The 26182-nt window shown below is 39.4% G+C and overlaps 2 protein-coding genes across 6 annotated transcripts in view; both read right to left on the reverse strand.

The window, feature by feature from the left end:
* Positions 1-719, reverse strand: part of inpp5l (inositol polyphosphate-5-phosphatase L) — a 50235-nt gene extending 49516 nt beyond the window's left edge. Inside the window, exon 1 of one of the 2 annotated variants that reach the window (XM_017696409.2) lies at positions 182-719. In XM_017696409.2, the coding sequence (XP_017551898.1) occupies positions 182-241 (60 nt within the window). In that variant the 5' untranslated portion in view covers positions 242-719. The remainder of the gene's footprint in view (positions 1-181) is intronic. The other variant, XM_017696410.2, reaches the window with a different exon arrangement.
* A 4041-nt stretch (positions 720-4760) lies between these two features.
* Positions 4761-26182, reverse strand: part of LOC108426719 (glycerol-3-phosphate acyltransferase 4-like) — a 49627-nt gene continuing 28205 nt past the window's right edge. For 3 of the 4 annotated variants that reach the window (XM_017696412.2, XM_017696413.2, XM_017696411.2), the window contains 7 exons: positions 20430-20523; positions 19996-20111; positions 19228-19283; positions 18994-19079; positions 16375-16503; positions 14027-14106; positions 4761-9276 (listed from right to left, as the gene is read on the reverse strand). In XM_017696412.2, the coding sequence (XP_017551901.1) occupies positions 9168-9276; positions 14027-14106; positions 16375-16503; positions 18994-19079; positions 19228-19283; positions 19996-20111; positions 20430-20523 (670 nt within the window). In that variant the 3' untranslated portion in view covers positions 4761-9167. Of the gene's footprint in view, positions 9277-14022; positions 14107-16374; positions 16504-18993; positions 19080-19227; positions 19284-19995; positions 20112-20429; positions 20524-26182 lie in introns of those variants that run through there. The other variant, XM_037536206.1, reaches the window with a different exon arrangement.

Raw genomic sequence — 26182 nt, forward strand, 5'->3', positions numbered from 1 at the left:
TTCTTGTTTACCTTAATGAGCCCTCAGTGTCGGCAAGCTTAGCCGCTGCAGCTGTAGTCAGGGCAGGTAGTTAGGTACATTATCAAACGCTTAAAGTCATACCTGTTCTGTGGGGCTAAGGGACAATGAGCCGTGTAAATCCACCAATGACCCCCTTCGAAGTATTCACTCGGACACTTACGTTGTCAAACAAGGAGCCGACGTTCGCGGTGACTAGCAACACGTCCGTGGGCAGCTCCATGCTAAGCGAGAATCCAGAAACGGTCCAAGGGGGAAAAATACAGTCCGGGCTGCTGGGCTGGGGTTTTGTTGTTGCTGCTGCTCAAGGCGCCGAAGGGGTGAAGCAGTGAGAAGAAAACGGCTTACAGACACGGCTCAGACCGCTCTCCTCGGCTCGACACACTCTTCTCCACACAGGCGTCGATGTGCTGCTTCATGTTTGTTCTCCAGTCAGCTGAAGTCGACCGGCCACATTCCTCACTCTCCGTTAAGTCGTCCAGCCCGTCTGCTCCGCGCACGGCGACGGCGGGGTTTCTCCTCCTCCGTTCATGTTAATTGGACTTAGGTTCTTAGCTGCATTAGCCTGGGGAGGACGAGCCTGTGGGGTGGGAGTTGGAGTCGCTGCTGCCCTGTCTGTCTAACCCAGCTACAGGTCTGGGCTCGGCTACAGCAGCTTTTCTTTGCCGCTGTTATGGCTCGGTGTTTTGGCTCCGCCCACTGAAGCTAGTAGTGGAGGTTCACTGTACAACCTGCAGCCATACACGCAAGACATAATAACAGTAGCTTTGAGGCAGATCGTCTTAGCAGCCTGCCATACGGTCAGAGAAGCTGTACGGTCACTGCCAAGATATGGCCTAATTGCTCTCATTTATGAGCTAATTTTTGATTTGGCAGCAGCAGCTCAGCACAGCATGGGGCTGGACTGTGGAAGTGAACTGAGTGGGTCAGTATTCTCACCTCTGACCCAACCCCAGTAATTAGACTGATTATACAGTGAGCTGTGTTGTTCATCTTCATATTTGCCAGCTCAAAACACCGTTTGCCTTGGCAACCTCCTTTGGCTGGCTTCTGCTTGGTATAATAGTAATAATAATCATAGTGCGATTATTGTTGTTATATTTTTCTTCATTGAACAAATGAAGTTTCTAAATAAACAGAGGTCATACTACTCTTAAGCACTGCTCAATAACAGTAAGGCTGCTTAGTGCGGTAGATTAGAGAGTGTGTGGCTGTGTGTGTGTTGGGGGGGTTGTTACTTGTTGAAGATCAAACAATCTGACCCTTAAGATGTCTGGAGTTATTGTTGTTTTTGCTGGACTGTCTAAATACAGTCAATTATTATAGAGTACATCCTTTACATCACATTCATTACAGAACATGGCAAAAAATAAAATAAAGGACTGTTGCCCTTTTCAAAAGTTTAACACTTTCGACTTGTTTGAAGGAGCTACTAGTAAATGACAATTAACATCAAATTAAAACACGCGTTTGTTGTTGTTGCTGAGAAGAGTGGTAAGGGGTTAAAGCTGCTGGCCTTTGACTGCACGCAAAGTGGTAATTTATCAAAAAGGACCTCTTAAAGCTCAGAAAAGCATCACTGTTCTTTTACATGAATGATTGGGCTAAAAATGGAGACCTGACAACACACACACATACAGATTTATTTTTTGTTTTAACATCTTGTTAGAAGCCAAAATGTATGTATATATGTATATACATACATATACACATACACCCTGGTCAGCCGTAACATTATGACCACCTCCTTGTTTCTACCGTCATTGTCCATTTTATCAGCTCCACTTACTGTATAGCTGCACTTTGTAGTTCTACAGTTACAGACTGTAGTCCATCTGTTTCTCTGATACTTTGTTAGCCCCCTTTTACCCTGTTCTTCAGTGGTCAGGACCCCCATGGACCCTCACAGAGCAGGTATTATTTGGGTGGTGGATCATTCTCAGCACAGCAGTAACACTGACATGGTGGTGGTGTGTTAGTGTGTGTTGTGCTTGTCTGAGTGGATCAGACACAGCGGAACAGGGTAAAAGGGGGCTAACAAAGTATCAGAGAAACCGATGGACTACAGTCCATCTGAACTACAAAGCGCACCTATACAGTAAGTGGAGCTGATAAAATGGACAAAGAGCGTAGAAACAAGTAGGTGGTCATAATGTGTGTGTATATATATGTATATATACTCACCGTTATTAGATGAAAACTTAATATCTATAAAATTGTAACTTTACAGGAGAAAGAGTTTTTTTCCATGTCATTTTGGGCCGTTTCTTTTGGAACATTCATCATGAAATTACAGACAGTGTAAAGGGCAGCAGGTATATTTGGGGCAGTCGTGACCAGAAGGTTGCCGGTTTGATCCCATTGTCTGACAGTCCATGACTGAAGTGCCCTTGAGCGAGGCACCTAACCCCCAATTGTTCCCCGGGTGCCATGGATAGGGCTGCCCACTGCTCCAGGCAAGTGTGCTCACTGCCCCCTAGTGTGTGTGTTCATAAGTGTGCATGTATGTGGGTGTTTCACTGTACGGATGGGTTAAATGCAGAGATCTAATGTCACAGTGTGCAAACACAGTGACAAATGGTTGTTAATTCAATATTTAAATTATGTCAAAAACTGAAAAACAAGATACACGGGTTTCTTCCAACTGCACCAACACATATGTGTGTGTATTATATGTATTTTATATTACTTTTATTACATATTATTACATAAAGGTCATTCATATGGTCATAAATATGTAATACCTATATGGAATACTAGTTTGTATAATATTTAATAACAAATGTCCTATATGCATTTTTTATGTATTAAGAATTTTCTAAGCCTAAACCTGAACCTAACCCTAATTCTAACCCTAACTCTTTCAGTTTTAAGTTAGCAGGATAGCACTGTGCTTCCCTGATTTTCCTACAAAGTTTGTCCTGAAAATGTATGAAAAGAAACACACAGACACACACAAACACATGCAGAGTGCTGATCAGGGAAAAGCTCAGCAGTGACACCTTAAATTAATGACTATTATTCAAGTTAAATGAAAAGAAGTCTTGGCAGAACAAACCTTCCCCAGTGCCCAATACTTAACACTGCTCTGTCCACTCATACATCCATTTACAATCCAGTTTGTCCAACACCCATTGCGCCAATGACAGAATCTGTTATTTGCCAATACTGAGAGTGGTAATTAGGAGCTATGGGGATGTTTAGAGCACAGGTTGTGATGCCAACACTGGACTACATGATTTTTAACATGGCTTAATTAATGTTAAAAAAGCCCATCAAACACACAGTTAAAAGACTTCACTAGGAGCTTCCATTTGGCACCATCTATGGCAGACAGTGAGGTGTAAATTAAAACAAATATGCTGTGGGATACCTATGGATGAATCAACAAGCAGCAAACTTACAAAAGCATTGGTAAAGTGGAAAGCTGCAGTTCCCGTCAGAGCCTCCATTTCCCAAATACCCCCCCTTTGGCCACTCTCCATGGCCCCGTAGGGATGTCAGCTGGTCTGTTACTGATGGCCCTCAGCGGTGCTGGGGATACGTCCCCAAGATGTTGGCGGTTGTCTCAGGCCGCCCTCCGTGGACCTTTGCAGCACTGTCAGACTTCTCTTGCCATTATCTGTGGCCCTCAATGCTGCTGTCAGGCCTGTTGCCCCCTACTGGCTGCTGGACATGGCCTGTGGTGGTGCTTTCAGGCTTGGTGCCTTGGTGCCGCAGTTAGGCTTAGTGCCCAATTCTGGACCCTATCCATGGCCTTAGGTGGTGCTGTCAGGCCTGGTGCCCCCACTGGCAGCTATCCATGGCCTTCGGTGGCACTGTCAGGCCTGGCGGAATGCTATCCGTGACCCTCAGTGGCACTGTCACAGTTGGTGTCCCCTTCTGAATGCTGTCCATGGCCTTCTCAGAATGCCTTCAGTGGTGCTATCAAGCCTGGCACCCCCTACTGGCTGCTAGCCATGGCCTTCAGTGGCACCATCAGCTTTGATGCACCCTTCTGGACACTATTCACGGTCTTTGATGGCGCTCTCAGACTTGGTGCCCCCTTCTGAACGCTGTCCATGGCCTTAGCAGCACCTCACATATATGTCACTTAGGTGCTGTCAGCTGTCTCTGGACTATCCCTGCATCCCACGGCAGCAGTCTCAGGCTCAGCGCCCCCTCTGGCCACATTCTGTGGCCGTCAGTGGCACTGTCTGCCTTAGCAACCTCCTTTGGCCGCCTTCCGCTTGGGATATACATCCTTGAGGGAATGGCGGCTCTCTCTGGCCCATGGCCATTGACTGCGCCATCAGGCTTGGTGCCCTTTTTTAGCCACTTTCTGTGGCCCCAAGTGGTGCTGTCAGTCTTAGTGTCTCCGTTTGGCCATTCATTGTGGCTTGGGACATTCTATTATAACAACAATCAATGAGCTGTATGAGCAAAAGAGAGCTTACAATCACAGAGGAGTTCGAACCATTGGCTGTGTATGTGATATATATGAACATAGGGACACTGTAGATCTCACAGGATGTCCGTGATGAACTGCGTTCCCTCTATGGAAATCACATGATTTTCATGTTCAGTGTTATGTAAACCCTGTTTAACATGATGAAAACAATGTAATTGAATTATTGAAAGTACTAAATCTCTTAAGATGAAGTTTCCTTTGTCCATTCGGATAGCTATAAAAACTTTTTTAAAGTATTTAAACAGGCTTACAAATGAAGCTACAAGTATGACATACATGACAGACGACTATAAAAACTTTGCAAGATTGTTTTTATTGACTGGTTTGACAAGTTCATCCATATTCAGTATGACTTATGCACTTGTGATGTTTTTTTGGTGGGGGGAGGTTTGAGATTCAGCTTTGCGAATGCTAGAAGGGAAGGATAAAAGATGTTGTTTTTTAGAGCCTGGCAGCAGTCAAGTCACTGGCAGTATTGAAGCAAATTACACAGTCAGCACACACACACACACCCACACACCCACACCCACACACCCACATGAACAGCTAAAGCCAATATAAAGTGGCACTGCTCCAATCCTAAGACAACTTAGGCCTCCTACACTTCCTTTCTCTATTTAGCCAAGGCTTAGTTCTGCAAGCTAGTTTTGTAGGGAAGTGTTTACTGTGCTGTGCGTGTTTATAATCAAGGTAGGAATCACTGACTAATCAAAGCAGATAGGTCAGAAAGTAGCTTTGGCAAATATATTTTTAAGTGTATCCTCTAGGGGTGTAAATCTCTGACTTTATAACAATGTAATTATACTTTTTTTAAGCATAATGAAATCTGAAAATTCAACATGGAACAATTCCGAATTATTTTTAAAAATACAGAAAACCCACAAATACAAATGTGACTGGAAGAGACTGTTATCTGATATTTTTCATGTCCACACAGTACTATGCAAAGTCAGAGACCACCCTTCACTTCCAGTCAAAATGGCCAACAAGTACCAGTTATTCATTTTTCAGTGTCATAAAAATACAGAACTTTTGCCAAACAAGTTCAGTCTTAAAACTCGGTTGTATTTTCTCCTTCTTACAATCCAAGCAATCCCAAACACATTTGGCCATGCTGCGGTCTGGACTGTGGTCAGTCTATTGTTTTGAGAACACCAGAAGATAACACCTTAATTTTTGTCTGTGCTTTTCTCAGTAAGGACTTCTTGACAGCTGCACATCCTTTCAGACTAACAGCACTGAGAAACACCAGAGGATTTCTTCAGATCTGAAGTAAGAGTGGAGCAATGAAAGCTTCAAGTGCTGATAAGAGCTGTTAATCTGATGGAGACAGTTTTGTGTTTCATTTACTCTGCATCGACAACTTCTTGGGAACTCCTGTTTTTTTCCTTTTATTTTTCTTTGACTCTCCCCTTCCTTAAACAATTAGACTCTTTTGAATTCTAATACCTAAATATCTCCTGGAAATCACTTGTACACGATGGCCCTTTTGTTTGAAACTAAATAACTGATGGGTGGTTTTGTGCGGCAATGTATTTGAAAATAGCTAGAGAACTTTATCTTGGCTAAAAAAATGAATGCATTCTTTATTGAATGTAATTATAATCAATTATACCATTACAAATACAATGCAGCTGAATACATCTTTACACCCCTAGTACACTCTAGGCAGACTTCCCATGGTTTCAGTGAATTGGAACAAGGCCTAAAATCAGACTGACTCAGATGATCACTAGATCCCTCCACATGGAGCTTCACAGAGATCTTCATTTTACCCTCTAAGGCCGAACTCTTCGCTGGGAGACATAATGCATCTAAAGCATGCACATTTCAGGTAAGGGGTCCAAACATCTTTGAGGAAACGCATACAGATGCATAAAGTTGACCAGAAAAAGACTTAGTTTGACACGATAGGTGTCAAATCAGGTAAGAGTGAGCCAAAACAAGGATATTAGTGCCATTTAATGCTAAGTGTCCTTTGGTGCCTAGGCACAGGTGAACTGTAGAGGTAGACGTAGAACAGTGTTTGCAGTTTGGAACCATTAACTGAAGCCCTCCTGCAAGCTGCTACTGAATGAGCTCATGCCACCTTAGAGGGCATTCATCTGGGCACTCAGACTGGCATTCTTTTTCACTGGGTTCTTCTGCTTGCTTGCTGCACTCCTGCTGAATACAGGAATAGAACATCCATATTTGTGCTATACTTTTACATGGTGCACTATATACAGCAACTACATTAGTTTTAATGCAGAAACAAAACAGACTACTTTCTGGTCTCAACATGGGGCTTAAATATCCTCCAGAAAAGAGCCAAGTAGGCCAAAAGTAGGGCAATTGTGTTGCATTTAACCATGTCCTTAATTAGCGTGCGTACGTGCCTCCTTGAGTTTACCACCAGGCTCTATGTCAAAGTTTTGCAGCAAAGAGAGGGCAGGCCGGGGTTCTTGGATCTGACAGAAGGTATCTTAGTAGTGTGCTTTGGACAGTAACATAAAAGGCTTGCACAAACTGGCGAACTGAACAAAATTCTACATGGTCAAATATATTCTTATGGTACATTTACACTATTTGTAAGGACCAGGGATGCACTGATATGGGAATTTCTAATATTTATCATGAGCATATAGTACTGTGGAAAAGTCAGAGACCAACCTTCATTTTTTTCCATGTGTGGTCACAAATTTTCAGGAAGAAAAACTCTTATATTTAACGAAAACAGATGTCTCAACGACTAAATATAATATCAACTTTTTCAGTCTTTGGTGTATCCACTCTTTGCCCTTATTAGAGCTTCCATTCTTTTCAGGAGACTCTCTTTCAGTTTTTCAAAGAAATCTGCGGAGATATTTTTCCACACCTCCAAAGTTCAGTCGTAGAAGTTGTATTTTTGTAAAGTTGTATTTACTGCTTCTCATGATCCAAGTTATCCCACATTCAGTGACTGAGGTCTGGTCTCTGGGGTGGTCAGTCCATTGTACTGAAAACACCAGCAGATTCTTTGTCTTCTTTTTTCCTGTTCTCAGTAATGGCTTCTTGACAGCTGCACATCCTTTCAGAGCATACAGTTGTCTTCTCACTGCACATTATGCCAGTGGATTATCTTATATCTAATTTCCTCAGAAATATCTCTGTAAAAATGAACAATTTGTAATTAATGTCCAGTTTGACTGGAAATTGAATAAATGAAGGTTGGTCTCGGAGTCTTACAGCCTATAGTGAAACATTTCTAAAGACGTAGAAAGTGGGACTATATGTAGCTGGACTCACAATGTGGAGAAATATAAAAATTATTTTACAAATACAATAAAAAAAAGACATTTTAGGTCAGTAGCCCAGTGTGGCATAAACATTCTGCTTTTACAGAACACAACAAATATGTCTTAAATAGAAATATCCATCTAAAACCTAAACATCCACCCAATGTTGATGATGTTTTGTAAGCAGTTATCCGCCAATAGTGACATGTATCCAATATCATTGTGCATCCCTAGTAAATATCAAAAATAAGCATTATGAAATATGCTGATATCCCCCAAACCATCAACACCCTTAAGCATGTGTTGCTTTAATCCCTTCACTCACAGTCGCTGCTTTGCCTCAGGAACACACCCTTTCTACGTTTTCAACTGGCCATTTCTTTGGCCAGTATCGTTAAGCCTTCTACAAGGCAATGTGGTTATCTAGTTAAGTGATGAAGAATTACAGCCCGGGTGTTAGCCAACAGTGAAGCTGAATTTCGCAACCATCAAGAGGAGGTGAGACCTTCTAGCCATTTCTATGGTTTCATAAGGAAAAAAAAAGTAACAGACCATAAATAAAGAAGGAACATCCAATCACAATACAGCATTAACAATTAAACAAAATAATGGTTAAATCATCAATAAGGTTCACAATAATGTGACTTAGAGCTGCACAATATATAATTTGTGATCAGTATTTTGTGCTACTGAATCTTTCTGATGAATGGAGTCATTCACATTTTCAAAAAAGGGTTTTCAAATAAAGACTGTTTTGGTCAAAATAAAGCCGGCCAATCAATAATCATGCCACATCGATTGCTATTGTAATGTTTAGCAATATAATCACAATATGGTATTTTGTCCATATCATGCAGCTCTAATGAAAGGTACTAGCTAATTCCCATTAGCTAAAGTTGACAACAAATATATGTGAAGACACATTTATATTTCGTGTGTGGAATTCTCTTCCCCGTAAGCAGCTCTTTTATGCTTAATCTTCCTTTCACATAATAGCAAAGACAGTAGTGAGAACAGTAAGACTAAACGATGACTATAATAAATAGAGTGTAAATGTAAAAAAAGTAAATGTAACAAATACACTGTGCAGACAAAAAACCCAGTACATCACAGTTGCCAAGCAACAGTTCTGTTGTCGAATTGACCCAATTGACAGTGTTGATAGTGACCTGTTTGTCTTAGAGGTGGAAACAGTCATGGAACCCTTACAAACTGATGAGGTTACTGAATTACACCAGGATTTTCTATTGATTAGTGAATGAGAGGTAATAATTGGAGTATGATGACAAAAGCAGGACCTGAATGAAAAGCAAATCCTGTTTCAGTCGCGACAACGGAAATGAGACCTTTAAAGAGTCGGCTGGCTGCATAATCCTGCTGATGTTTTCGGTTTTTCTGATGAAGTGCATTTTCCTCTCGCTCGCCGTTCGCCTCTGGGGTCATCAGGAGCGACTGCGGTCTTCGTGAGTTCCCACCAAAATCCTGCTGTACAGTTTCTGTTGCTCTTCTTTGAAGGTTTCTTTCACTTTGCTCCGTTTTAAGCCACCGTCCCTGAAAACAGAAACCAAATACATTTTTATAAATATTATAATTTGGCAAAAATCAGCTGAAATATATTTTGTCGATTTGGAGCTATGAGGCTAATGTAGCTAACAAGTAATGGAGGCCAATCGGCATTATGCAAACAATTTCACTCTGAGCAGAGACAATCTTTTGACATTTTTCTGTTCTGACTAGGGATGTACATGGTTAAGAGGTTACCCGAACAGAACAACTGGCGGAACAACTGCTCAACCAGCGCTGGTTTAAAAAAAATTCATTTACTTGTATTTTATTTCCGATAAACAACAGTTCCTATTTGATATGCTGGTCTCTTTTTCAAGTATTTTTCAAGAATTGTTCACACGAGGGACCAACATGCAACGTTTTCTTCTAAACAGGCCTACGAAGCACAGCCAAAAATAGCGCTAACCACTTTTTGAGAGAACGACAGGACCGGTACATCAAGGTACCACATTAAAAGCAAACATCTTCAAGCTTTAGGACAGACAACTGGTTTGTTCTTGTTCTCTGAGAGAAAAATCACACATGAGCGTATACAGTTATAGAGAAAGGGGTGGTGGACACTGAGCCAAAGCTAGCCCCAGTCACGGCAGTTAATTTGGGCTAGTAATGGGTGCTAAATGTACCTTGTGCACTTTAGACCGTAGATCTCTCTGTGGCCAATTATTACATATTCCAGTCACATATGACAAAATATTCCTTAGTATCTGGTCACACCGTGATCATAGATGTCAGATCCTCAGTGCAAACTAAATCAAGTTCTATTGTAGGTTATGCTTAATACGGTTTCGGGCTGTTTACTTCATATATACGCTGATGTCTGGCTCCACCTATCAGCATTACGTTCCACTGCACATCTCAGTGCATTAAAACAGAACGGAGTTGTGTGTGTATATATACACACCACATTCCAAATTATTATGCAATAAAGATACATTTTTTTGTTTCTCAATTAAACTCATGGATGGTATTGTGTCTCAGGGCTCTTTGGATCACTGAAATCAATCTCAGACACCTGTGATAATTAGTTTGCCAGGTGAGCCCAATTAAAGGAAAACTACTTAAGAAGGATGTTCCACATTATTAAGCAGGCCACAGGTTTCAAGCAACATGGGAAAGAAAAAGGATCTCTCTGCTGCCGAAAAGCATCAAATAGTGCAATGCCTTGGACAGGGTATGAAAACGTTAGATATTTCATGAAAACTTAAGTGTGATCATCGCACTGTGAAGAGATTTGTGGCTGATTCAGGGCACAGACGGGTTTGTGCAGATAAAGGCAGAATGAGGAAGGTTTCTGCCAGGCAAGTTCATCGGATTAAGAGAGCAGCTGCTAAAATGCCATTACAAACCAGCAAACAGGTATTTGAAGCTGTTGGTGCTTCTGGAGTCCTGCGAACCACAAGGTGTAGGATCCTTCAATGGCTTGCTATGGTGCATAAACCTACTATTCGGCCACCCCTAACCAGTGCTCACAAGCAGAAACGGTTGCAGTGGGCCCAGACATACATGAAGACTAATTTCTAAACAGTCTTGTTTACTGATGAGTGTCGTGCAACCCTAGATGGTCCAGATGGATGGAGTAGTGGATGGTTGGTGGATGGCCACCATGTCCCAACGAGGCTGCAACGTCAGCAAGGAGGTGGCGGAGTCATGTTTTGGGCCGGAATCATGGGGAGAGAGCTGGTAGGCCCCTTTAGGGTCCCTACAGGTGTGAAAATGACTGACCACTTTCTTCCTTGCTACAAAAAGAAGAACCGTGCCTTTCGGAGCAAAATCATCTTCATGCACGACAATGCACCATCTCATGCTGCAAAGAATACCTCTGTGTCATTGGCTATGGGTATAAAAGGAGAGAAACTCATGGTGTGGCCACCATCTTCCCCTGACCTCAACCCTATAGAGGACCTTTGGAGCATCATCAAGCAAAAGATCTATGAGGGTGGGAGGCAGTTCACATCAAAACAGCAGCTCTGGGAGGCTATTCTGACATCATGCAAAGAAATTCAAGCAGAAACTCTCCAAAAACTCACAAGTTCAATGGATTCAAGAATTGTGAAGGTGATATCAAAGAAGGGTTCCTATGTTAACATGTAACTTGGCCTGTTAGGATGTTTTTGATTGAAATAGCTTTTGATTTCAGTGAATGTGACCTCCTAATGCTGCAAATTCAACAAATGACCATTTTCAATTGTTTACAACCTATAAAATGTTTTGAAACTCTGCTGTGCATAATAATTTGGAGCAATGCATTTTGAGGTTTTTTTTTATTTTTGAAGAATATACTGTTATCATTGGGAGGTTTGTTCAATAAAATTCAAAACGGGTGATGAATTTTATTATACTGACTCATTTGCATCGACCATTTAGGAAAATCAGGGAAAAATATCATTTGCATAATAATTTGGAACGTGGTGTAAGGTATCTTACAATGTCTTTGAGTGAGGTTCATCTAATCAGATTTCAGAACTGAAACTATCCATTTTATATGATATTTTGATGAGTCATGCTCTTGATTTTAGGCTTGCTGGTTAACCATTAACTGCTGACTAATAGCGGTCAGTTACCGGCCAAAAGAATTTGCCAAAATTTGCATCCCTATTTCCAACCCCAGTGCAGGTTAGGACAAAATGAGAAGTTTAATCCCATATTTTTCACATAGGCTGTATGTAGACCTAATCACATATTGTATATATATATAATCTAATATAATCACATATAATGAGCTAGTCAGCTACACGGAATGAAAAAAGTAGTGCTATTAATGGGTTACAAAGATTTAGAATTACAGTGTGTCTGTTTATTTATGGTTTTCATTAGATTTTTTTATATGATCTTGATTTTTTCTGATACGTTTTCATTTCATTTTCATTTAATACTTCACATAAATAATTAAGATAATCGCAATTATTTAACCTAACCACAATTTCCCGCCACAGTCATTCACTATCACATATCACATTTATGTTGCAACAGAACGTTTTCATCTGTTGGTTTGAGGCAAAGTTGTGTAAACAAAATACAGCAGGTAACACACTTAGAACAGAATTTACAACCATTTGTCACTGTGTTTAGACACTGTGAAATTAGACCTCTGCATTTAACCCATCCGTGCAGTGAAACACCCACATACATGCACGCTAGTGAACACACACACTAGGGGGCAGTGGGCAGCCCTATCCACAGTGCCTGGGGAGCAATTGGGGGTTCGGTGTCTTGCTCAAGGGCACTTCAGTCATGGACTGTTAGCCAAGGGGGTCGAACTGGCAACCTTCCGGTCACAGGGCTGGTTCCCTGACCTCCAGCCCACGACTGCCCCCTCACTTGTTGACGATTTGTTGTTTTTGCTATGTTTTAGGTTTTTGCTGTTTCTGATGTCAATTGGGAGCTACTAAGTATCAACAGCTAGGAAGCACAATAACTAATCAGCCGATTTGGCCAGGTTAGACTTTTAAAAGCTCAAAGCTACATGAATGCTATAATGCCGTATGCAATAATGATCAAAAAGGACAATTAAACTTAATACATTGCATTGCACTTAATCGTCTAATAACATTTCAGAAATGTGACAGGTCTAGTCATGTGTTGTCTTGCAATGTATTACATACAATTACACAAATATTACAAAGTCACACAATTATTATTATTACACACAGTTATCCAACTAAACTAAACGTGTTCTTACATTACTGTGGCAGTTAGCACCCTCAGCACTCAAGGGAGCACTACAGGACTAATCTGTGTGCCTATAAACAAGATCTGCTGTTGTTCCAACAGCCACAACAGTCCTGCTTATTTGTTCTACTGGAGCGAAGAGGCAGTGATTTATCATATGTTTATATAAGAGAACCAGTTCTCTGAGAGACTCAACAAACTGCTGGTCTGTCCTGACAACTGATTGGACAAAAGCACACTGGCGGTATGAAACATCTTCGTCAGGCTTGGTTGTTGCTACAGCGACCTTAGGTGTAGCGCTCAGATTTCAGCTTGTGTGAATTTTCAGCTTGTTGAATTGTCGTGACGTGTTAGGATGCAATGACGTGCAAAACAGTGTCTGCAGAAGCTGAAGCATTTGTAGGTTTCTGGCCTTAAAAAATGTATGCAGTTTGTGTGATGCTAATAGGTGGACTATAATTTTCCATTACTTGCTGGCTGCATTAGCCTTTAGCTCAAAACGATGCGAGACCAAACATATTTTGGTTGATTTACTACAGTCTTATGCAAAAGTCTGAACACCCCACAGTCAAATGACATATTTTCTGAAAAGTGAAAACAAGTTAACACATCCTCTATATGGAACAATGCAAATAGCATTTTTTGGCAAAATGTAGAGCACAGTTTCTGTTTATTTTACTTATTGTTATATTCATTTATTGAGTTTAGCGTATTGGAAGAAACAAAAAAAATCGGCACCATAACTTTTGCACAGACCACATTTTATGTTTTCCCCCCCAATGTGTTAAATTTAGTAAATAAACAGTAAATGTGCATTAAAATGTGCAGAAATGTGTAGAGGATGCGTTTTTTAATTTTCATTTAGAGAATCAATAACACGTGCAGTTTGACTGGGGCGGACAAACTTTTGCACACAACTGTTTACAATTGCATAAATTAGTTTCCATGTTCTATGGAGAGGTTTGCCACAGCGGCATAAATATCTCTGTGGACGCTTCAAGACTTTCTGTTCTGTTCTGAGCGTCTCAAAGCCACAGACCTCAGATGCGGATGAGCACTTACTCACCACAGCAAGTCCACCAGGCCGCCCTGTCTGGCGATGGCCGCCTTCACCCTGTTAGCAAACTGCACAGCGTCCTCCCCTTCCTGTTACGACAGAAGCAGACGATGAGTTTCAAACATTTAAGACATTTACTGGGTTGAGCATGTTATTGTTAGAGCAGAGAACGAGAGAGAACTTCCATCTGCTTTTTCACAGTAACGTGAGGTGTTTGATGGAGAGCATCGGTCATCATCAAGTTTCTTCCTGTTATTCCCACTGTAGTCAGGGAGACGGGAGTTACATACTCACTCACTCGCACACACACACACACACGGCTGTAATACTGTCCTTATTTTCCACTGAGCTATTATCACTACAGCAAAACTCTAATGTTCCTACATTTAAACATAACCCTAACATTAACTTCACTAAGCAAAGGCTGCACTGGATGTAAGGAATGAAAAATATCTTCATTTTCACAAAGAGGCCACTAAAATGTGTCCAGTAACTATTGAATATTCTATTAAATATCATCTAGAATATTCTAGAGTTTGCTACAGCTTTTCATGCTTTCCTTTATTCTTGGGGACAGTAACTAGATAGCAACCCAGAGAACGAGTCCATTTATTTGGACTTCACTGGGAAATTAAACCCCATGTTGCCACTTCAAGTTAAAGCTTTAAGACAGTTAGGACTCTACCTTTGTCTATCTAAGTTTTTTGGGGTTTTCTCACTTCCATGTGAAAGGACCAGTGGTTCACAGTGGCAACCGCATGTTACTGAATGAAACAAAAGCTTGTTTCCTATAAGACTGATAAAAAAAAAATAAAAAAACAACAGTGCACGGAACTGAGTGGTTCAATGAAAGTGGAAAAAGTATTTGTTACTCGAACGGCATTATGGCTTTCGAATGTTTTAATTATCGGATTGATCCCATGTTATCTAACAGTCCTAGTGCACAGCAACACAACTGTCATGCTTTCCTATCTTTCTGGGGACATTAAGAGGGCATTTGAACTTTATGAATAAAGTAAAAGCATGTAGCTCATAGGCCTGGAGTACAAAATCATAACAAAAATAAAACCAAACAATATTTTGTGATATTAATTTGAGTGCCCCCCTCCATAAAATGATTATACTGTTTTGTTCTGTAATTCAATATTAGCAGCAAAGACATTAATGCTAAATAAATGCCACTTCACTACACCACTTCAGGTGGTGATGGGATCCAACACATTCACTCACAGTTAGCTAGCTACTGTCATGTGGATTTATTAGTGGTGTCAAAGTAAACGCAATAATAACACATTTTAATGTCATAAATTAGTTAGTTAATTATTAGTTTGACCCGTCTAGTTCCAGCCTGAAGCTCAGCTGCCTGCACGCCGTCGCTTTGACTTTGCTGCTGTAACCTTCGCATTCAAATACAGTTTTAAAGCAGCTTTGATTGACAGCTCTCTTGATAAAAGATTCTTTCCAGCTACTGTCATGCTGTGAATCTGTTCATCACTGGCTGTGTTTACATGCAAAAACATTTTTGTATTCAATCCGAATGAATTCAATCCGACCGAATACATTTCGATTACAGATTAAGACTGAGGTGTTTATATGCTCACGCTACTCAACAATCTGTTGAAAATATGCTCGCTACAAGTAATCTGATCCAAAATGGACTGCTTCGAGTCAAACAGCTTAGAGTGAAACAGACCCTTGGTTTATTATTCTAGCACTAATAACACAAACACATTTATGTGAGATGCTCAACAGAGAACTCATTTGTGCACTTCAATCATTTACACATCGTAAAGACTGAAGGCTGAAGGTGTGCTTTCCATTAGATCTTTGTGGCATTCAAAACATGAAACCCTACCATGACACAGCGATTTGTCTGTCCAGCCACTTTGTTTGTTTTCCTTGAGCACTGGACTTGGATCTGAAGAAGCATGGCTATGGGAGACACATTTGCATGTGTGCATGCAAAGCTGGACCTCCGTTTCCAATCTGGCAGAGGAAGGGAGACCAGCGGCTAGACCCACTCGGACAAGATTTGTAAATGATTTGAGTGGCAAAAGCAGTGACGGAAAGAACGTGTTGGTCATGCAAGTCATTTGAGAAAGTGAGCCCATATACAGTCCCTTAAAGCTTAAGGGATTTCACCAATTTTACATGTGTGCACGATTCAAATGTAAACAAAAGTCAAAAACACCCCTGGTACTGTACCGTTCATGTTAATGTACTGTTATTCTGAACATAGTTATTCAACGTTACAGTGAGTTACGTGAGTGCATTAAAAAGAAAAGAAAGGAAACCAAAGTCAAAACCGAAACATTAAAATCAAAAGGCAAGGCAAATCGTAACCCTGTGGTGCTCACCTGTCGGTTCATGGGGGGCAGGTACCACACACTGCACACGATGGCCCAACTGCTCATCATGTGGAGGAGGTAATTCACCATGCCGAACTTACTGCTGTTCCAGAAAGCATCTCCAAAGCGAGGGTCATACTACACACACAGACACACAGCACATATCAATAACATAATCTATGTAACACACTTCTAGTCTTTCACAAGCCGCCTCTTCAAACTTGCCCAACATCAACACATCATTGCACAAAACTGACACTGACAGAAAACAGCAATGTGTTACAGTTACTGTCCTATATGTGCAGTTTAGAGCCAGTAATTTGTGACAGACTGCAAAGATAATGAAAGGCAGGGGTCTGAAACTCAAATTGGGGGGTGTGGCTTGATAATTCCATTCATATCTGTTAGCTCCATCTGTGACATGCTGTATCTACAGCTACTGAAACAATTACGTTAGTTGGCTAATTTACACTCAGTGTGTTGTGTTCAGGCTGCTTCAGGTTTTTGCTTGAATGGTTCACTCATGCATGCAGTGCTCTATTTCTGCTTTTAACATCATTAGATCAGCCTAAGCTGATTTTAGATCACTTATTATGGGCAGCCTGCCACAGTGTCTGGTGTCTGGTGAGTGACAAACGAACCCATCAAATGTAAACATTTAGCTGGTAACTTTACAGGAGAAGGAAAAAAAAAACCATACTTTTCCTTTAATGTGAGTCAATGGAACAGAGTATTTTTGGGCAGTTTGTTTTAGTCTATTCATCTTGAAATTTATAAGCAATATGAAGCACAGTAGGTATTTTCAAATGATGTGCTTAGATGGTTCTTCAAGGGTTATTTAATTAAGAAATGTGTTCTATATAGAACCATAAACACTCAAAGAACCATTTGCATCATTAAAGTGTTCTTCAGATTGATGGAGAATGTGCTGTAGATGGTTCTGTATAGTACCTTTTTGATAAGGCTTCTATAAAGCATCAAAAAGGGTTCCTCTATGGTTACAATTTCAAGCCTGTAACAACAGAAGACCCTGTTTTTTGTGCTATATAAAAACAGATAAAACACATTCTCCAGTCTGAAGAACCATTGAAAGATGCAAAGACCCCTTTAATCATGCAAAATGTTCTTTGAGTGCTAATGGTTCTATATTAAACCATTTTCGTTACTAAAGAACCCTTGAAGAACCATCATTTTTAAGTGTTTATTTAACGCTGACTCTGGTGGTTTGAGACCCCTGCTGCAGGGTGTTTTGACAAGAGGAAAGCACAGAAAGGGTTTGAACAGATAGGAAGTGTAGATAAATTATGATGAAAGAGATTTAAAGGACAGCTGGTGCCTGTCGTTTTTATTTATTTATTTATTTTTAGGCAAAATCTTTTAAAGCCAGTTCAGAGGTCAGATAATTGAGCAGTTAACAGCTTTCTCTGTTAACCTTGGTGTAGACACTGAAACTGGGATTAAACCTTGTGACACACCAGTGACACATTTTCAAAATCTATTTATTTGTGTAGTATCTGTTTATTTGCTGAGAAAAGTGTTAATATTTGAATAAACTAAACTTATAGAATATTTATTAATAATGATTATATATATATATAAAAATAAATAGTGATTTTCTGGATATTAGTGTGTTTGTTTAACCATTTTCTAACCTCTCGTCGAGGAAGCCCAACGTTACAGTATTATATGTAGTTAAAAAGCAGCTCCTGGTTTGACCAATCAGAGCTTCAGTAAATTGAGCTCATGATGTAACTGATGATATTAACAAGTCTCTGTGGCGGCTGTGAAGGTGTCAAGAAAAATACGGACCCAAGAAATTCTTGTTACTTCTTACTGTTTTTCTGTTTATTTGAATGATGAATGTGACTTTATTCTAATGTATATTGTGATAAACTCACTGCTGAGGTAAATTGTTTAAAAATTTGCTTAGATGCCTCAAACTTTCGTACTGTATTTGTGATATCTGTGTAGAATGACTTGTTTTTTTTCAATGAAATGCAATACTTTGGAACATCTTACCAAAGGCAGCATTCATATAGCTACGAAACCCTTTCAGGACAACTGACATAAACCTATACAGACATTCATGAATGCATATTTCAACAAGCATCAGTTGTCATAACGCAGGTAAAATTGTGAAATACCATTACAACTGACAAAAGCAGCCTTTATGGCAACTTGCTTTTAAATGTTTATGTAGGTTTCTGTCAAGTTGTCATTAAAGGCTTATGCAGGTGTTGTGTAGCTGTACAAAAGCTGCCCTTCAGGGAAGTGTTACCCAATATTTTTCACATAACTGATGTCAAAAAGAAAAAGAAAAAAGACCTAAAAAAGAGGTCAACCTTTGTCTCATCAAAAGGCCGTTCCTAAAACGGTCAGAATCTCAGCTCTGATTGTTCCAAGAGCTACTTATCAAGCTAAAATCCCAAACCTAACATATCCTGTGTTTGTGTAATATGTTGCAATGACAGCCTGGCAAAAAATGCATTAATCATCATAAGACAGGAAATCCAGTGTTAGAATAAATTTGAGCTCAAAGTTAGCTGGAAAACCTCATGATTTAACGTTAAAGAATAGAACAGCAATTAAGATTTCACAGTGGAATCACTCGGCTAGACAGGCACAAACCTTGATGGCCACAGGGTAGATGGTAGAGGCGATTTCAAAGCTTCCCTTCTTAAACATCATGACAGATGTGTTGTTGATGCAGGTACCTAGAAATAAATCCAACAAACAAACATGAAAGCCCTAATCTGATCCTAAAATGCATCTAAAACACTCAGGAATTTTGCAGTGACTCACTGTTTTGTAGTAACCAAGCCAGGTAACAGTACAAAAAATGGCAAAAGACCAACAGCCTACCTTCAGGAAAGATGAGGATCGGCAGTTTGCTTTTGTCCTCTACATGATCGCTCAGTCTGAAATGATATTGTATTGATTATAAAAAGCATTAGTCATCTAGAATCTGAAACTCTTAGAGGTCATGGTTTTTGCAGCTGTACAAAAGCACTGTAGATTTCTATGAACTGTTTCTCACTCACAACTCACTGAAAGCCGACTCTTCTAAAAATTCAGAATTTTAAATTGACAACAACATTTGTGCTTGTAAGTCAGCAAAGACATATTATATTATGATTTTAATCTAACAATTGATTCATTAATTCCTAGAGGTGGGTGATATGGCAAAAATAAAACATCACAATACTTGCAGACAAATGCAGAGGGTGTATCAAATATTGAGTTTTTCTGAGGTTTGATAAGTAATACATACTACACTAAAACCAGTTACACAGGCCTGATTATGTTCTCTTGTAAAGCAATTGGTCAGCGTTTTTTTTAAGGACTGAAGATATCCACAATTATCACGGTAGTAATACATATCATGGTACTGCCCACCCCTAGTGCAGAATTGTTGTAGAAAGAAAAACAACAACAATTAACAGTTTCCCAATTTTTGGTTGTTATTTAACATGGAGGAGAACAAATAGTTAAAAACAGAAAAGTTCAAAATAGAATTTGAATCCAATGGAAATTACATTTCCTTATGCAACTAATAAAGCAATTAATGATTTTATTATTTCTCAGGTATAAAAAAATAGTCATACGGTGGCAGTCGTACTGCAGTGTTACCTTTTGGCCACCAGATGGCGATCTTTGACTTCAGAGCGTTCAAACCAGATATGTGGACAAGCTTTCACCATTGACCTCTGGATAACCCCCATCAGACCTCCATGGATCTGTCCAACCTAATACACACACAGGCACACACACACACACACACACACACACACACACACACACACACACACACACACACACACAATCGTATTACTACACAAGTTTGCATTGACTCAAATGATGCAGTACCAAAACAGAGCCATTACCCGAGTCCAAACTACTAAGGACAACTGTTTTGATTTGTTTTATTTTTTTAATATATATATATATATATAAAAACAGGAACATGCATAGAAGCACTCATACACATACACACCCACTTGACAGCTCAATGCACACAACATTTTAAACTACACACACACACACACACACCCACAGGTTCTTACCATTGCATAGCAGCCATCACTGGCTAGTATGATGACATCGATGGGAGACGTGTGGTTGGCAACACAGATTCCTCCATTCTTAGGCTTGTTTTCACTGTGACACAAAACACCAGAAACAAATAAAGATTCTCAGTATTCGACACGTATCCTTTTCATCTATTCCGTTTCCAGTCAAAACAACAATTACATACAAGCTGTTCAATTCAGAGTCAGGAAAAAAGCAGAAAACATACATTTAACAGAAAATTACACAGACGGCTTAACTACATATAATATACATTTTCAGCGGTTTGTGTGTTCACACTTTGCTTTTATTACAGCGTCCATTCTTTTCAGGAGACTCGCTTTCAGTTTTTAATCACATCTGAAGGGAGATTTTTCCACACCTACAAAGTTCAGTCATAGATGTTTGTTGCATTTTCTGCTTCTCACAATCCAAGAAATGACAAAGTTAGACTCTAAGTGCCATTGCTGGGTGCTAGTCCACATGTTCTTCCTTTTGTAACTATTTCCTGTTCTCATTAGGGCTCTGTAACATCTACACATGCTTTCAGATGCTTTGTGTTGTCTTCTCACAGTGGAAGGATGGACAGAGACGTTTGTGGATTGTTTCAGATCTGAAGCAGGAGTGGAGCTTGACTTTCTGTCGAAGATAGAAGCCTTAAGTTCTGTTTATTTGACGTGGACAGTTTTTCGTGGTGTACCAGGTCTTGCTTGGTTGTTAGCAGTCTTTTAATATTTAAAAAAACTTTTCCCCCACTTGCTTTCCACCAATTGTCTACCTCCTTATGCAAGTGCATTGTGTTATAGCCAGTGGTGGACAGTAAGTAAGTAAATGTAATTAGTTATTGTACTTAAGTAGTTTTTTCGTGTATCTGTACTGAAGTTTTTCCATTTTGGGTGATTTTTCCTTTCACTCCACTACATTTCAAAGTCTACTATCTGACATTTTACTCCGCTACATTTTGAGAAATCCGTCGTTCCTTTTGGTTTCTGTGTGTATAAAAACGTAACATGTCAAAACGAAAGAAGCGCAAAGCAGAAACACCAATCAGGGCCCAGCGGTCACTTTGTTCTGAGCTTGTTAATCACCTGTTAGACACACCGACCCAGTGCAGCACACAGCTCAACGTCAGAGCAGCAGCGTAAAATTTTTAGAGTGTTTGTTACACATAAATAATGGAATAAATTCCTGGCTCTAATCTAACTTTGTGTAAACAGACCAAAATATAGAAACATGTACACATATGCAGTCGTGACTGGTGTGTCATCTTTCTGAATTCATACACTTTCATTTTATTGTAGATTTGTTTTGGCTAGTTTAAGTTTATGAACAGAGACCTACAGATGGAATATAGCAAAGGCATATTTGTGAACCTGTGATTAAAGCAAGTTTTCAATAAATTTAAACTTGTTTATATAAATCAAATAATTTTTATTTAAACTAATTTGCAAATAAATCTGAAACTGAAACTTTGCTTGTGTGTAAAAAGTGATTTCAGAGCCACTCGGTTCTCCCTGATGGAAACTGTTTACCTTCAGTGTTTTGTGCTTATGATCATTTTAATAGACATCAGTGTCACTAATTAATGACGTTCTGTTAAAAGACTGGTTTACCAAGAGAGACGCTGGAGGACTTTCACCTGAAATGAGTTCATGAAGCGAGTCTTGTTATAAAAATGATAACAGGACATCAGAGCCAGAATTACTCTTTTAGTACTTTTACTTTATACTTAAGTACATTTGAAGGTAAATACTTTTATACTTTTACTAAAATGGAGGTCTACAGGGAGGAATCTCTACTTTTATTGGAGTAATATTTTATCTTGCGTATCTCTACTTTAACTCAAGGGCATGGTTTGTGTACTTCATCCACCACTGCTTACATCTAATCTTCTCAGGAATATCTCCTTTAGCCATTTTAAATGGGAAAACATCTCAAATGAGAAACAGATTTGTAAGGTGGTGAGTGTGGGTAGTTCCTTTATGTCTCATGTGTCAAAAATCACTTAAGCAAGTCTATTTGAGACGACTTAACAACTCGATGTTGTTTGAGACGATGGTGCGATTACTTCGCCATGTGTTCTGCACGATGCTAATTGGTGGCATGCAAGCTTCCGTTACTTATTATCTACATCAGCCTCAAAGCGCCAGACTAGAACAAAAACGGCAAACGTCAGACACCAAATGTGTTTTAAGATACAAAACACTGTGTAAATTAGACTTTTCTGCTGAACTGCGGCTTTAAAATGAAAACAATTATGCGTGTCTAGACGTGGTCAGCGTTTCTCTGATGGTCTGAACTTCTGGGAAAAGGCCGCCTACGAGTCTGATGAAGTCCAAAACAGCAAAGCCAATGCCAGAGCTGACAACAATGATAAGAAGGTGGTGCACAAGAAGGGAAAATGACGTAGATGAGCCGTCAAAGAAGACAAAGAGAAAGAGAGAGAGACTGTCATAGTAGTGCTTAGCCTTCAGGAAGAGAACAGGATATAGGAGCTTGAACATCAAGCATGAAGCATGTTATTCATCACAGCACAGCTACAGTAGCTCCTAGCATGACCAGGCCTGCACAGAAAACAATGAGCACATGCACAAACACTGTCCAGGAAGGTAAAAAATCCCTTGAGGCCCCCCCGCCTCCCATCTGACTTCATAAACACCCTTTTCAAGCTCTGCCTCGCAGCCTAAAGCAGCACACTGACGTGGATGGCTGAGATAAGTGTTCAGTGTTGTGTGCTAAAGGAGCATAGCTGATCCCACATGTTATGGGATAATAAACCATGTTCTAATACTGTCAGACTTCACTGATTAGCACAGTCTGCAAAGATGTTCTAAGTCAGTGGTTCTTAATAATATTTTAACAATGGACACAATCTCAAGCTCAGCCTCAGCTTGACATTGCAACAACAGAAGAACCCTTTTTGGTGCTTTATAGAACTCTTTTCTATATAGAAGGCTCTATATAGAACCATATACAACACATTCTACATCAATCTAAAAAACCACTTCATCATACAAAGAGTTCTTTGAGTGTGAATGGATCTATGCAGAATTATTGTAATTACTAAAGAACCCTTGAAGAACCATCTTTTTTAAGAGTTTACCAGAAATGTAATTTGTACGGTAAAATGCATTTTCCATGACCACTTGTTTACATGATCAAACTGCTGCAACCCAAATAGGTGGGCTTATGTAAATGTGTTCATGGCTGTAAGATCATAACCATTGTCCAGAATGAACTATTTATTGCAGCTCAGTTTCAAAATATGGATTCTATAGACTTACGGTGATTAACACATTCAAATACACTGCAAATTGTAGTTAAATCACAGAATGTTTTTTGCAATATTGAGAGATTTTTGTTCATTTCTATATATATATATGTGTGTGTGTATGTGTGTGTGTGTGTGTGTGTGTGTGTGTGTGTGTGTGTATAGGCATGGTGACTGACAAACAGGTTACTGAGTTTGGCCATATTAAGTGTGTCATTAGTAGCAGTAGAATGGATTTATAATTCAGTGAAAAGAGACGTTATATTTTACTGCTTTTTCATTCTGTGGTGCATTCATATGTTTTGTGGCTGCTAAACAGACAAGTTCAATACTTAATTCACTATCTAACAATTACTTACGCATGAGAGACCCAAGTCGCACCCTAATCACATGCCACCACAGCTTGCTATCTCATTTTCAGTTGGATCACATTTCCGAGGTTTTCAAGTCTGTAGTCTTAAAGTTCACCTAAATTAAGTTGCTGTGAAGCTAAATTAACTGCTACTGGGAGTGACTGTGGCTTAACAATACAAGTGATGTGATAAATTGAAAAAGCCTAAACCTGTTCTTTTTTTTTGTTTGCTTGTTTCGGTTACTTTTGCCCTAACGTAGGGGTTCAGTTTACTTTCCTGTTGTGGCTCCATGGCAGAATTAGATTTTTAGGCAAAAATAGAATAATCATTCTTTGCAGTCAAATAAAGCTCTGCTAATCATTCTAACACAGTTTTAACAATAAAGGGTCTTAAACGCTGGAGTTAAAGTAGCCTATGTGTGTTACTACACACTTTAACCCTGAGGATTGGTGCGCAGACTGCTGGTCACCAAAGCAATCCAGACAACAGTCTCGCCTAGCTAGTAGCTTTAGAAAAGGCAAAGAGAAAGATTTAAGATGAACATTGATAATTTGGAGATGAATGGACTCATTTGCAGTTATAAGCACTTTACATTTATGTTTACTCTGCAACGAGAAAATGTCAAACACTAAAGTCACAAAGCTGAAGTCAGAATTCAGCTTCTCATTTGCCAGCTTCTTCTATTCCACCTTAAATTCTCCTATTCCACCTTAAATGGTGCCTGAGGCAGCTGCACCATGGAATAAGTGGAAATAAAGAATAAGAAAATAGTGGAATAAGAAATTTTGAACAAGAAGCTGGTGAATGAGAAGCTGAATTCAGCCTTGTAAAAAGTCAAGCATTGAGAGAAAGTTGACTGCCGGAGATTTGGGAAAAGCGGATATAGCTGAGCTAAAGCGTAGAATCTTAAAGTCGTTGGAACAACTGGTGGTTCCAAAATGCACTTTGTCATATTCTTCATAACTTTCATAGTTCATAAGCTACATTCAAAAAGATGGATATCAGATGTCTTCTTTCCAGTCTCATAGATGGCTAATGTAATTTTAGACCCTTATAATAAAAGAAGCTGAACTCACAATTTTTTTTTTTTTTACTGAAAGTCGACCCATTTTTCCACAAATCTGGGCTATAAATTATAAACAGATCTCTTCAGTGATCTGCTCTGTAAAAATTATTTTTGTAAAATAACACAAAGAGCATCTAAGATTTGTGGCTTTCAGCTGTAAACTGCAATCATACAGCAATATGTGTAGATCATAAAACACATTTACTGCTAATTTGAGTGGAACTTTTACCAAAAAAATACAAATAAAATAAAAAATTTTATTTACTTCATGCAGTTACTGAATAATTTGCCTTACGATTTGGTCATGTGAGTTCAGATGAACAGCTTAAGCAGAGAAGCAGAGAAAAGAGCTTAAAGCAGAGCAAAGTAAGTCTGCGTTTTCATGTTTATTATATTTTTTAGCCTATACTAGTTCATTTGCACATACTAACATACATTTACAGCCAAGATGGTAAAATTGACTTAAAACACTGTGGCTCCCAAAGAGGTTTGATTTTGTTGAAAGGACAACCATCTGGGTTGCCGACCTCTGCCCTAACCCTAAAGTTTCTGGTATTCATGCTCGATCAGGTAAGAGCCTGTAAAACCCTACTTAAGCTAGTGATGAATTACCACAAATTATGCCCTCTGAAAAACTGTACAGACTTACAGCTTCATTTACAAATAACTGTTCTACAAATGTTTACTGACAGAGGTTCAGCAACAGAAATACATCAGAATCTTTGTCCGTGGTAACCTATTGATGCTGCAGATGTAACAGATAAAGATTAGGTTGAAAAATGCTGTAATGTTCCTTTAAGCATTCCCATTACTGGTATTTGATACCTTTGATAAAATGACATTTAATCAGAAAAAATGCAACTGCTTCTTAAATGCTGAAGTTGTGACTCATTTGCCCACTGCCGCATCAGCAAGCAATTAGTCAGAGCTGATGTGCTTAATCAGGGGCTTAAAGTTAGGCAATTGGTTCACAGATCACAGATCTGACTGCCTGCAAGCAGCAAAATGAAGCAGTAATATGCCAATTACCACCCAGCATGTATGACACGTCTGAGCTGA

The sequence above is a fragment of the Pygocentrus nattereri genome, chromosome 29, assembly GCF_015220715.1.
Source record: "Pygocentrus nattereri isolate fPygNat1 chromosome 29, fPygNat1.pri, whole genome shotgun sequence".
Classification (NCBI taxonomy): Eukaryota; Metazoa; Chordata; class Actinopteri; order Characiformes; family Serrasalmidae; genus Pygocentrus; species Pygocentrus nattereri.